General features: G+C 32.0%; 1 protein-coding gene and 1 long non-coding RNA gene across 2 annotated transcripts; both read left to right on the forward strand.

Moving 5' to 3' along the window:
* The first annotated feature begins 1,055 nt into the window (after positions 1-1,055).
* Positions 1,056-2,278, forward strand: LOC118036079 (uncharacterized). The gene is made up of 3 exons (XR_004685304.2): positions 1,056-1,529; positions 1,927-2,053; positions 2,213-2,278. It is a non-coding gene; the product is annotated as an uncharacterized lncRNA (long non-coding RNA).
* Positions 2,279-5,949: 3,671 nt separating this feature from the next.
* On the forward strand, positions 5,950-6,706 carry LOC118036036 (probable calcium-binding protein CML13). Its single transcript, XM_035041727.2, has one exon. It carries the CDS (start codon positions 6,053-6,055, stop codon positions 6,494-6,496), a length of 444 nt encoding a protein of 147 aa, XP_034897618.1. The 5' UTR covers positions 5,950-6,052; the 3' UTR covers positions 6,497-6,706.
* Positions 6,707-13,681: the final 6,975 nt, after the last annotated feature.

A 13,681-nucleotide genomic window follows, 5' to 3' on the forward strand; every position in this document is an offset into this window, starting at 1 on the left:
TTTTGCTGGTTTTCGTGTCTCTGAATTTAGAGGTTTCCTTCGTTCTATCATCAAGCCTACCATCATTCAATGTTATTAGATTTTCGGTTCAAATTTCATAACCTCTTCACATTAAATATACACCGATAAATATGTGGTTGTTACATTTTTTATAGGATCTGCAAATCTAATTGGCACCGCAGCTTCAGTTTGGTATTTTAACCCGGACATACCAGAATTATTAGCATACAAGCATTAGTAAATTTCTATATTCTTCGAACCTTTTGCATTTGTTAAAATCCAATTTATGTATTAATGTTTAAATTAATTCTCAACACCTTTTTCTTTATCTTTTTGTAGCTATGCTCAAATGGCTGTTGACTTACACCAGCTGCCTCCATCATCAGGAGTTGTCCTCTCATTGGAAACTCAGATAAATGAAAATAGAAGAACAATAAGAGAGATCCTCTGTATGGACCCATACGAACACAAGGTATCTATTATGTTATTCTTTAAATGTTACTTATTGCAATTCATGTCATGATGCCCAAGCCCAGCAATTATCTAATAAAGATAGATCGTCAAATATATTGTCTAGGATCAAGAATCATGGCATAGAAGTTCAAGGCCTATAATTTTATATCTGATGGCTGGTTCCAGACCCCTATAATATTATGATTACACTGCTGTTGGCAATCACTAACACTGCATAGCCTTTATTTTTATGAAAAAAAAGTGTATGACGTTGTGCTTTAATTGACACCTGCAGAATGAAAGATTTACATGTAAAGCTTTCATAGTTGATTATGATCTCTTCAAGGGATGGTGGTGTCAAAGCTGTCCAGATTGCAACAAGCCACTCTCTGGACTCCTTAATAATTTGCGGTGCATGGAGCATGACTATCCATCCTCTGCACCAGTCCCATGGTTCAACTAATATGCATACCAAAACATCCTTGAATTTTCAGCTGAAACATATATTAACCCATGCTTTTATTTCATTCTTAACTAGAGCTCTTTTTCATATCTTTTAGGTTCAGACTTAACTGCATCGTCAACGATGATAAAGATGTCACGAATTTTCTTCTCTCTGGCAAGACAGCTGAGTATTTTTTCAATGCTTCAGCTCATCATTTGGTGTTCGACAAACAATTCACTGACCCATTTACTGTTCCACCTCAAATGATTGAGAAATTAAACAAGACAAAAATATTTCAGCTTCGATTTGGAGCATACAAATCTGTTCTCGGCAGATGTGAGATATATGTTTGCAACATCTTTGATGAAATACCAACTGAAGCATCTGTTACCCCACCTAGCCCCATTAAAAACATTGACACGCCATCCTCAATAACCTCTGCTGCTGGAAGTTCAAGGACTTTCACCCCTCCAACACCAAACGTTGCAGATCCCTTGGATGTAGATCAATCTCAGATTCAGACTCCAACTTCACAGCAGGACACCTCTCCATAAAAAGACACGTTCCATGACAGCTGCCATCGCCAGTCAAAAAGAGCATTAACCTTCAATGATGTTGAGCCACACGACAGGTTTGTTTTGCCTCCCCACACATAACAAATAATTCCAGTGCAAACATGACACACCAACGGAGGCCACTATCTCATTTCTTTGATATGCATTCCTTTAATAATTATTCCTTGCCTGATCAACAACTTTATAAATACTCTTCCCTTTCATTCTTAATATCTTATTTAGCATGCAAATATCATCCCGTGGAATCTTTTTTCAACTATATCATTATTTTTATTTTTATTTTTTGATTTCAAGATATTAACTTCCAAGACACCACTATCTCATATTTGCTCTACATTCATCCTATGAAAGTTATTACTTAATTGTTCTACTAATAAATAAATTGTTTTGTCTTTCATTCACATTGTTTACATTTCTCATTCCTTGAGTACTTCCTTTTAACATATGATTCAGCACCCAGCTTCCCCACCCAAAACCCTTCAACGAAGACTCATCAAAGGAGCTTCTCTACAAAGATGATGACAATCCTGCACCTCAACTTTCAAAGAAGCAGCGCCTCTCCGTTTCATCACCTGAAAAAGTAAGCATCTACTTCTAATTAGTTTCCCTTCTTTATGAACTCACATGCTCAACAATAATGACATCTTCATTTCTCATTACTGATTTATCTTTTAAAAAATTTAATATTTGTTGCTGTATAAAATTTATAACTTACAGTTACACTGATTTTTTCCAATAGGAAACCAATTAACATTGGGTTAGTCAATGCTTGCTTTTCCAACATCACAACCTGATTGGGCGTCTTCATCATATGCGTTGTTGATACAGCTTGCTGCTCATTCACGTCCAATTCTCTACCTATATGTATAAAACATAAAATATTTACCTCTCGCTGCTTTTGTTATGCTTGAACTAACTTTTGCAACTAACTTTGTTAACTATCTAAACTTGACTTTTGCAACTAACTTTGTGAATATACTATCTATTCCCATGTAACATGTGCAAAAAAAAAATATTACAGATTTTGACACCCGCGGCATCGCGCGGGTATCAAGACTAGTATATATATAAAGGGTGACAAAAACCTTCTTGCAGGTTAATACTTGAGGGTTTCCACGGTAACATGGTGTTATTGGTAACAGTGACAGGTTAGTATCTTCAAAAGAAGAGGAGGAGGAAGAAGAAAATTCAAGAAAGCATGGCGCAAGGCTAGTGTCTAGCATGGAAGCATTTTTTGTGGTGAAAAGCTAAAACTAACCACTCCCATCTCTTTCTGCAATGGTATTGGACATCTTGCTTTCTAACTGTAAATGGGCCATTATTGGGCCTCATTGTTTATCCCGTTCTAGAGGCTGATCAGTGATGGCCGTGGTTTTAAAAAATACTGGGACCGAGATTATATAACGGGTTTTTAGAATTTGTTTATCCAGCAGTCACGGAGTAATTGGGCCACGTTACGTTATGTGTTGGGCCAGTGTTCTTACATAAAAAAGAATTTCAAAGTGTCGCTAATATATTTTAAAGCAGTAAAAAAAATCCTAATTATTAACTCAAATTTTAATACAATAGATTAGGATTATGTATGCTCATAAATATTAAATAAAAATCTTAATCTAACTAAAGATTAGTCATGAAGTTTGAGAAACGCGCGCGGATAAATATATCTAATTATACACTGTGGAAAGCCCTTTAATTTTGTTAACTTAATTATATGAAACGGTTTTTTTTTTATAGAAGGGGAAATAAATTAAATTCGATTGAAATGAAATAAATTTCTAGTAAAAATTGTTGCTTTTTATTGATATCTTCAATTTTTTTAAATATATAAATGTCATTTAATAAAAATAAAAAGCATCTAGAAAACATACAAAAAAAAAATCAATACGATTTAAAATAAGGATAAAAAATAATTCTTTGACTAAAATACTTTTTTTTCATAGATGTTTTTTTTTTAAGGAAAACTTTCATCAGAATATTTGTTACTTAGAAAACAGTCTCTCATTATTCTAAAAGCAACTTTCAATTCTATGGAAATAATAGCCAAAAAATTTTGACGCAAGTGTATTAAAAAATGATAATAATACAATGTTGGCGCGGAGAACTTTTAAAAATGTCACTCACATGGAGATGTAGGGAGAAACACAAACAAGAAAGTTTTGGTTGAAAATAAAGTTAGAACATAAGCACTCTAATTTGTAGTTTTATTTCTAGAATAAAAGTCTATTTTTATTTCAGAACGATATTTAGAAAATTTAGGAAATTTTTTTTAACTTTATTTCAGTAGCGAAAAGAGAAAAAAAGATGAAGAAAAATAAATCAAGTCGCCACATAAACAGTAATGATTCTAACAAAACACTTCGATCAAGAAAAAGTGTTGTCCTGGGATATTTTGTCTGAGACGACGGTCTGGTATTTTTGGAGACTAAAAGATGTGTCATGCGCTGATAACTTTTTATTTTATTTTTATAAATACCTGATACATATTAGATTGACCCGAGTTTCGCGGTTTAACTCATTAAATTCGCAATTTAGGTGATGGACTCTGCTGGATTTAAAAACTAAAAAAAAACTATTTTTTTCTTAATTATACAATAATAAAAATAAACACTTCTAAAATCGAGTACAAACTAAACACAAATCAAATATTAGAATGTTTGTTTAAGACTATGATAATGTCATAAAAAACAAATCAAAATAATTTATAAAAATAAATTTCAAATCAAGAAAATATTAAAAAATAATGATAAAAAAATAGAGTGGAAAATATAGGGAAAAAAAAACCACCTCCTTCATTGCTCATATAGATAGTGAAGAAGGAAAATTATATCTTTTAATTACTTCCCCTTGTTTTAGGAGTGCAGCCCAAAACAGATATTGATTAAATTTAATTTTTTTAAATCATTTTGATGTATTGATATAATAATAATATATTTTTAAAAAAAATAAAAAAAAATATTATTTTAATATAATTTTTTAAAAATTTCTTTAAAAAATAACCTTTTATCATTTTTCAAAACCCTCTTCATGTCTCAGGTAATAAATTACTGTGTCTGTGAGAAGTTGAGGGATAATTTTCGTACAGGAGGAGGTCCGAGGGGCCTATCTTCAATCATAAAGCGAGCACATACTGATGGATGTATTATATTTATCAACGCATTAACCTGTATGTTTACTTTTTTATTATTATTATTAATGTGTTGTCTAGATCAGCTTGCATGTATTTTAATTAATCTTACAGGTCTTAAAATTAACGACAATGTAAGCCTTCAGTGATCCCGAGAAAACTCACACTCATGATTATTGGAGAGCAAACCTAAAAACTTAATGAGTTAAGTTACACCTTTAAATTGGTTAAAGGTGTATAAATGGAATCACATTCTTCTATAATTTAAAACGTGTTGAAAAATAATTGTGTTAGTACTGTGTACATAAAATATTTATATTATAAATCAAATTGTAAACATAGAGTATTTATATTGGAGACCACACTGTAAATGTTTAGAATATCAAGAGAAGCGTTGTCTTTTTTTTTTTTTATTATTATTATTTATTTCAAAATCTACTAGCACGTGTTAAGTGAAGACATAGCCATCAGATCCAAGACTCATAGGTCTGACATGTCGTCAGACCTAAGAGACTTGAGCTTAACACAACTGCTAGACCCGAAACATTTAAAATATTATTTATACTCTTAATATATTTTTATATTTTATAAAAAAATATTATTGACCCGCTGTAGAGTGCGGGCCAATATGTCAGTTTATATTATGCAACATGAGGATTGTAGGGTGTTGTTTGTGATAGTGTTAATGTATTTTTTAAAGTAATTTTTGTTTTGAAATGTATTAAAATATTTTTTAAAATTTATTTTTTACATCAACACATTAAAATAATTTAAAAATATAAACAATTAATTAAAAAACATAATTTAATCACATTATCAAACACCGATAAATTAAAACGTGATTTAATCCTTTTCTCTTCTCTTTTTAAGAATCATCCCTCGTGGATTTTTTTTCTTTCCTGGCGGGGCCATAACTCAAAATTGAAGAAGTTCAAAAATTCAAAAAGCATTTATCGGGCCAAAGCAGCATCCATTCCAATACCAATTGAAGAAAAATAATAATAATAAAAAAAAAACAAGTGACCACAATCTGCACCGCCACTAATATTCCGATTTCCAACAAAGACAACATGATTGATGCCCTCAGATAACGAGACTTTTGTAGGTTCCACGTAGGACCCTACTCACTCCGTGTCCACATTGTAAGGTTCCATATTTGTTTTAAAATATATTTAGTTTGAAAAAACATTAATTTTTATGTTTTTTTAAGTCAAACCCAGATCAAATGTCATAGAAAAACGCAACCTTTTCTCCTCTAAACGCAGTCGCTTTAAGCCTAACTTTAAACACTTGCCCCCGAAACGACACCGTCTAGCTCTAAAAAAACGCATTCCGTCATTTCCTTGCAAGAAAATAAAAAACACCATCACCACCAACCAGCAACGTGAAGAGGGCGAGAGACAGCATTTCCTCCAGAGAGAAAAACAAAGCGACCCGACCCAAATCAGAAAAAAGATGGGCAAGGATCTGAGCGACGACCAGGTGTCATCTATGAAAGAAGCGTTCACACTCTTCGATACAGATGGTGACGGAAAGATAGCCCCATCGGAATTAGGGATCTTAATGCGATCTCTCGGTGGAAACCCGACCCAAGCCCAATTAAAATCCATAATCTCCCAGGAGAACCTGACTGCACCGTTTGATTTCCCTAGATTCCTTGATTTAATGGCAAAGCACATGAAAGCTGAGCCGTTTGATCGACAGTTACGAGATGCATTCAAAGTGCTTGATAAGGATAACACGGGGTTTGTTGCTGTTGCGGATCTGCGTCATATTTTGACCAGTATTGGGGAGAAGTTGGAGTTGGCGGAGTTTGATGAGTGGATCCGAGAAGTTGATGTCGGGTCCGATGGGAGGATCCGGTACGAGGATTTTATTGCCAGAATGGTTACGAAGTGAAAATTAATGATTTGGTTTGTTAAGAGTTTCAAGTGCTTGTGTGTTTGTTGTGGAAGTAATTTGTGGTAAAGTAAGCCTGTTATTTGTTAAAAAGAAACGTTGTTCTTGTTTTGAGGGCACGAGTGTTTGTTTTGGGTTATGTTTGTAATGGATGACGATGATGACGGTGTTAATGTTTTTACCTTAATTGACTCGTTGAATTAATTTTCAGTTTCTTTTTGTAGTGAACGTATGGCTGCTAATGTTGAATCCGTGGTTTTTAGAGAAATTTGGGTTGAAATATACAGTAAGGAACTGTTATTTTAGCCTCTTTTTTTTTGTCTGCATGTAAGTACCATTTTGTGAATCTGGGGATTGTGTTAGATTATTGAAGAAGATGAGTTTTTTAATCACATTTCTGAGATTTTGCAGGTCTATGAGTTTCTTGGTTTTGAGAGCTTTTAGGTGCATAGCAATGGATAATTTTAGAGAGAAGAAAAGAGGAACTGTAATCTAGTTCTTTTACTTTGCCAGGTTTACAGCATTGTTTTCAGAGATGGTATGGGCATGGGATTGGGTATGAAGATTTGTTGAAGTTAATAAAGTAGATTTGGAATATAAGGAATCATTTGTGTTTCTGCCAAAAACATGTTTGATCAATACTGTCAGATAGATGAAACTAGTTGCAATGCTATAAAAGGATAATATTTGGTTGCGAGCTCCTGCTTGTTGACGGTTGTTATATGTGTTCGTTGTCAGTTGGTGCTTGATTTTCATGATGAAAGTAGATGATAGGAAAAGTCTAGGGTGTTATGAGTTGCAGATTTTAGTTAGGTTATTAAGGTTTTGATTTTGAATTGTATTCTTGTTTCTTGGTAACTCTAGGTGGCAGTAGGAAAGTAGATGAATGCTTCCATTGAGTGTACTTAGCTTTGAGATATCAAATAGGCTTTGAACATAGCTTTTCCAAATTGGGCAGAACAAGTCATTGAATCATTGCTTCTTGTGTGGCAATTGGGTTCAACAGGGAGAAGCTTGTCCTTGCCTAGAACCACCATGCTCTGTATTATGGTATATTGGGGTTTTGCTGGCCAGACATCAAATGGTTCTTTTTGTCGGTTTGAATTATGCCGTCTTGTTGAAATTGAAGCTCTTGAAGATTTTCAATCAGATGCCATGGTTCAACAGAAAGTGATGGCTATCGTCTATTTTTACATAGAAATTGATTCATGTGAGAAGCTTTAACTAAAACTGAGAGGGGGAGTTGCTGGTGAGTTTGTTGATCTTGATCAAATGTAGTTGTTTCTGGGCATCTGATATAATGAAGATTTGTGAGTGATTCCACATAGGTTTTAACAACAGAGTAACCTTTCTTGAATATAGTAAATCGGTTAGTATTGAAGTTCCTTTTGTATACACAGCATCTCTCTATGTTGTTATGTGCATCCAATCTCTGATTTACTTAGCAATTCCAGTTTCTCATTTATTTGAAAACTCTGATAGTGTTGGCCATTGGATCTTCACAGGTTTCTAGTAGAGTTCTTGCTCGTTTCTGATGATCCATGCTGCAGGTGTTGTGTCTATATTCCTTTGTGTGGCCTGAAGCAGATTATTTCCACTTTATACAGTACGACCCTACACTAACGTTTGAATAAGTTTTATAATTGAGGTTACTTTGGAATCTGGCTGTTCCAGACAGGAGTTCTTTCTTTCTTTTTTATCACGGGTAGCAGCATTTTATAACCAGCAGGGACAGAACAGGATGGGCATCTTTTTCTTCTTTACATATGTAGTAGCCACCCAATTTCAAATTGCATGGTTCAGCTTCCATTGTTAGAAGCTACTTCATCGTCAGTAGATTGTTGCACCGTCGTCTGTTTAATTAAATTCCATTGACAATATACTCAAGGGATCGCTCTCAGTTTCTCAAGTCTCAAAAGTCTAGCCCTGATATTTGTAAATCAACTGCGAACCTGACCCTCCATAACAGGGCCGTAGCTTCCAAGTAGAGACATGAATTGAAGCGTGTTCATTCTCTGCCTATGCTGAGAGGAGCTGTCCCTTAAAATTCCTAATAATGATCTCTTCCATAAAATGCAATTTATCTTCTTCCCGGTCCCAGGTCCCAGGTCCCATTTACTTAATCTGTTCATGCATGATTTTTACGTCTTTAATTCATCAAATTTTTGGTGGCAAAAATTGGTTAAAACATGGTGGTCAAGTGAGATTCATTAACTATTAGAGTTCAAATTTATTAGAATTATATCTTGAACATAAGTTTTTTAATATAAAATATCTTTAACATGAAATATTAATGTAATTAAAAAAAATGAATGAATTAATCTATAAAATATCTTGTTCATTCCATGGATTAAGTCTCATAAGCTTATTTAGTTTTTTTAAGATCCGATTCTTCATAATCTGGATAGTTTTTGGAGAATTTTCACAGCTTTTTAAAACTAAAACTATTAAGTTTAATTATAGTTTTATAACGTATAATTAAGGTTGATTATGTAGTGAATTTATTTTAGTATTAATTATTATTAGTTTTGGATCCAAAATTCACTATAAAATGGGGATTGTGAGAAGAGATTTTTACATTATTTTTTTTAGATTTTACATGCTCTCCCTCACCTCAATTTTAAGTGTTTTCTCGTCTGTTTTGATCTTTATTTTCCTTCAAAATCTAGAGATTAGGTTTGGTCTTATAGATACTTAAGTTATATTATCTTTGATCCACGAACCTTGTTTAGAAATGCATGTAAACAGGGTGTTGTCAAAATTTTAATAGGCTTATTGCAAACATCATTTACACCAAATAAAGAGTAATAAAATCTCAATAACAAAAGATTCTATAATAGGTCTTGTTGTTAGGTGGCAAAAAGGGTTGGCCAATTAGGATTTCACATGGGAAGAAGATTGAGAATCACTTACTCACTCTTTTTAGGACAAGAGGCAAAAGAATTAAGAGAATAAAGTAAAGGGTAGAGTTTGATGTAATGAATCATAAGGATTAAATAAGGAAGATATGGATGGTGTTCTTAGTTAATTAAGGGTTGATAAGTGGAACCCGAGGATATTAAATGACAATGTTTTGGTCAGAAAAGAAGACTCAATCTAAGATAATACTAGATCTTTTACAACTCATTAGAATCGATCCATTAGAAATTTAAATTTAATACTTGCTTTATTTATAAGGCTAGGAATAAGACATAGATTTTTAAGTATGTTTCCAACTTATTAATTTAGTTTTAAGAGGCTTGACTACCTCAAATATACCCAAAAATATATTTTTTAAAATTTTATTTTAGTCCTTATTAATTGTAACTAGATCATTTTTAATTGCATAAGTTCCATTAAATCTAATCCCTAATCCTTATAACTGCTACAATCTTAGTATCACAATGAGGTGAACCATGGTTGATGGTACTAGAATGTCCCAACTCTTAAAAATGATTGGCAATATGAGGTAGTAATAAAAAGAAAAACAACGAAACCAATTAACCCATAAATGATTCTTAGAGGAGCTAGTATAACAATTCAATATATATCAAATAAGGTTGAATAAATAACAAATGTTCAGAGGAAAAGACCAACATATTCCCTTTTCCACACTCTAATCACCTCGATGAATGGTCATCATCGGTATATAGTCGAAGCGCAAGAAGATCAATAAATTTAGATAAGGCCCATAAGAATGGACTTTTTATATTTTGACAGGGAAGATCCAATGGGATAGGTATACAAGGCAAATCACTTCAACTACCACAACACTCCACCCTAACATCAATTATTTATGGCAAACTTCTATATAGAAGGGAAGAATGTGGCTTGGTTCTAGGTGATTGAGAAAACTAGGACCATCAATAACTAGGAATCATTTGTTAAAGCCTTACAACTTAGATTTGAAGAATCTATATACAATGATCCTATAAAGACCCTTGTTAACATGAAATATGTATCTTTAATGGAGAATTATAAAATTAAGTTAAAGCTGATCTAAAAAAAAAAAAAAAAGGCTATCTGATTTTATCTACCTAATTTATTTATTTATTTTTTTACAAAAAGGGCTCAAGGAATAGATCAAAATATGAGTAAAGGTGTTGAATCCTAAATCTTAGTGGTAGCTTATGACTTGACAAAAAGACAAGAAAAAAATATTGTTGTTATTAGACGAAGTGGAAAGGTTAGCATTAAAGGGGTCCCTAGAAAATCAAATATACAAGTCTCTTTTAAGGGTGAGACTAAATCTAGCCTACCTCGCAAGAAATTAAACCTAGCCTAACTAAAGAAAAAAAAAATAATATAAGGGTTTACGTTTAAAATATAATGGCAAGTGGGGTTTAAGCTGTAAATATGGAGACTTAATGCTATATTTAATTGAAGAAATGGATAAGAAAGAGGAGGAAAAAGAGTTTTCCATAGTTGAATATCTAGTTGATTTAGAAGATGCTTCGACAATGAAAAAAAAAAGTAGATATTTCTCTATATACAATGATTAGGAATCTTAATCCTAAAACCATGAAAATTAAGGCTATAATTAATAACTTTATTATTATAGTATTGATAAGAAATGTAGCATATATAATTTTATACACCCTAAGGTTGCTAAGATTGTAGGCCTTGGTATTTCAGTTTATCAATCAATAGGTGTAAAGATAACAAATGATACAAGAATTCAAAGTGAAAGCAGGTGTTATAAGTTTGAGTTTGGAATACAAAGATACTAGTTTCATGCTCAAGATTGTATGATTCAATTGGATGGATATGACTTGATCTTTGATGTGTAGTGGTTATGAGAATTAGGGTTTATATTATGTGATTTTTTTTATATAATTATAAAGTTCAAAACACATAAGCTGAAGGTCTAGTTGAAAGAATTGTGAGTATAATAGTTGGAGATTAAATGTGGGCCGGGCTTTTTAAGAGAACTATGAAGGGAGGCCAAGGGCTTGATTATGTAAATATGAGAGATGAAAGTAGAGCCCAAGTCCAAGAAAGTTAAATTTATACTAGTACAAAAACCACTCTTCATATTTAAGAAAGTTTTCAAAGAGCTCAAAAGGTTATCTTTATTTAGGGCCATGGTCATCATATACCATTAAAGAAAGGAGCTTATCCTATTATTGTTAATCCTTACAAGTGCCCATATTACCAGAAGGTAAAAATTGAAAGAATTATGAATGAACTTCTAAAATTAGGAACCGTTTAACAACATCAAAATCCATTTTCTTATATAGTATTATTGGCTAGAAAATTGGATTTGTTGTAAAGGATGTGTGTAAAGGAAATTGTAGAGGATAAATTTTTTATTCTGGTGGTGGAGGAGATGTTAGATAAGTTATGTGGTTAATGTTATTTTTCTAAATTATACTTGTGGTTTGGGTACCACCAACTTAGGATGAACCTAAAAGATAATTCATAAATTGTTTCATATACATGAGAGGCATTATGAATTTCTAGTTATGCCTTTTAGGCTAATTAATGCTTATTTCACTTTTCGATGGCTCATGAATGAGGTATTTAGACCTTTTTTTATGAAAAATTATTTTGTTATTCTTCAATGATATATTGGTATAAAACAAAATAATAAAGGACCATTTGGAACAATTAAAGGCTATTATAGGTTTTTTAGTCCAACATAAACTTTATGTTAAATGGTTTAAATGTAAATTTATATGTAAGAAAGTGGAATATCTAGGCCATATTATTTTTATAGAAGGGGTTAAAACCAACCAAAATAAGATCAAGGCTATAGTTAAATGACTCAATAATATTAAGTCTATAAGGGCTTTCTAAGGTTTACAAGCTACTATAAAAAAGTTTATAATGGGATGTAGGGCCATAAGAGGCCTATTAACTAGGTTATTTTAAAAGAGGTCTTTTAATAGGATGATTCAGCTAAGGAAGTCTTTAAAAACCTAAAAATGATAGTAATCGGCCTACCTATCTTGACTAGACAAGATTACACTAAGAGTTTTCTAATAAAGTGTGATGATTTAAATGAGGTTATTGGAGTTGTATTGATGCAAAATGGTTGAACCATATACTACCTTAACAAAAACCTTAAGAAAAAAAAATATTCCTATTAAATTTTGAGAAGGAATTTTTAGCTATTGTATTAACAATTCAAAAATGAAGACTTTACATGCTAGGATAGCCTTTTAAAATCAAAATTGATCAACATAACTTAAAGTACCTCATCAAAATATAAAATTAGCACACCAATCAACAAAAATAGATACAAAACTACTTTAAGTATGACTTCACAATTAAATACAAGGTAGGAAAAGAGAATTTGATGGTTGATGCTTTATTTAAGATACATGAGGATTTTAATGAATGTTATTTATAGGCCATTACTTCTTCAATTATGGGTTAGGTAGAAGAACTCAAAAGTAGCTATGTTATTAACTTGGAGATACATTGACTCATTAAACAAATAGAGGGTGGAACTTTAAGTTCTCTAAAATAACAATTGAAAATGAAAATCTTATTGTACAAATGAAGAATTTACTTTGGTAAAAAAATACCCTTTCATCAAACCTGCTATCATGCAATATATATATGATAGCCTCATAGTAGGCCATTTAGGATATAAGAAGACCCTAAAATGAGCTAAAAAAAGATTTTTTTTTTATAGGTATAAAGTCTCGAGTAAATGATTGCATCAGAAAATATAAAATATGTCGACAAGCTAAGGTGGAGAATATTAAGTCCTGTAAAAATCTTGACTGGATTTCATAGATATCTAGAAAAAAACTATCGACTTCTTGCATGCCCATTTATTCCATTAAAATTATCATATATACTAGTAACATGCTTAACCTTTCCAGTAATGAAACTAATTTTGGTATTATGTTGAAGATCACTTATAACAATTTTTGGAGCAACCTTTTCAAACTTTAACTCAACAAGAAACTTAACACTATAATGATGAAACAATATCAACCATATATAATTTATATCATCATTAAAGATCTACTTCATAGTTTTTATTTAAAGTATTTCTTTGAAATTATACTTGATAGGTCGATCCTCACATCTCCTTTTGTTTTAGCTATTTATCCTAAAAGTCTCCTCATCGAGAACTCTTTGACAACAATAGAGGAACCAAGCCGCCTACTATAGCGGGGCGACTTTTTTGTTTAATAATAAGTCTCAAACGATTATCCCTATATTTGGTAAAGTTTACGTCTATTCCCG

Source organism: Populus alba, chromosome 1 (genome assembly GCF_005239225.2).
Source record: "Populus alba chromosome 1, ASM523922v2, whole genome shotgun sequence".
Lineage (NCBI taxonomy): Eukaryota > Viridiplantae > Streptophyta > Magnoliopsida > Malpighiales > Salicaceae > Populus > Populus alba.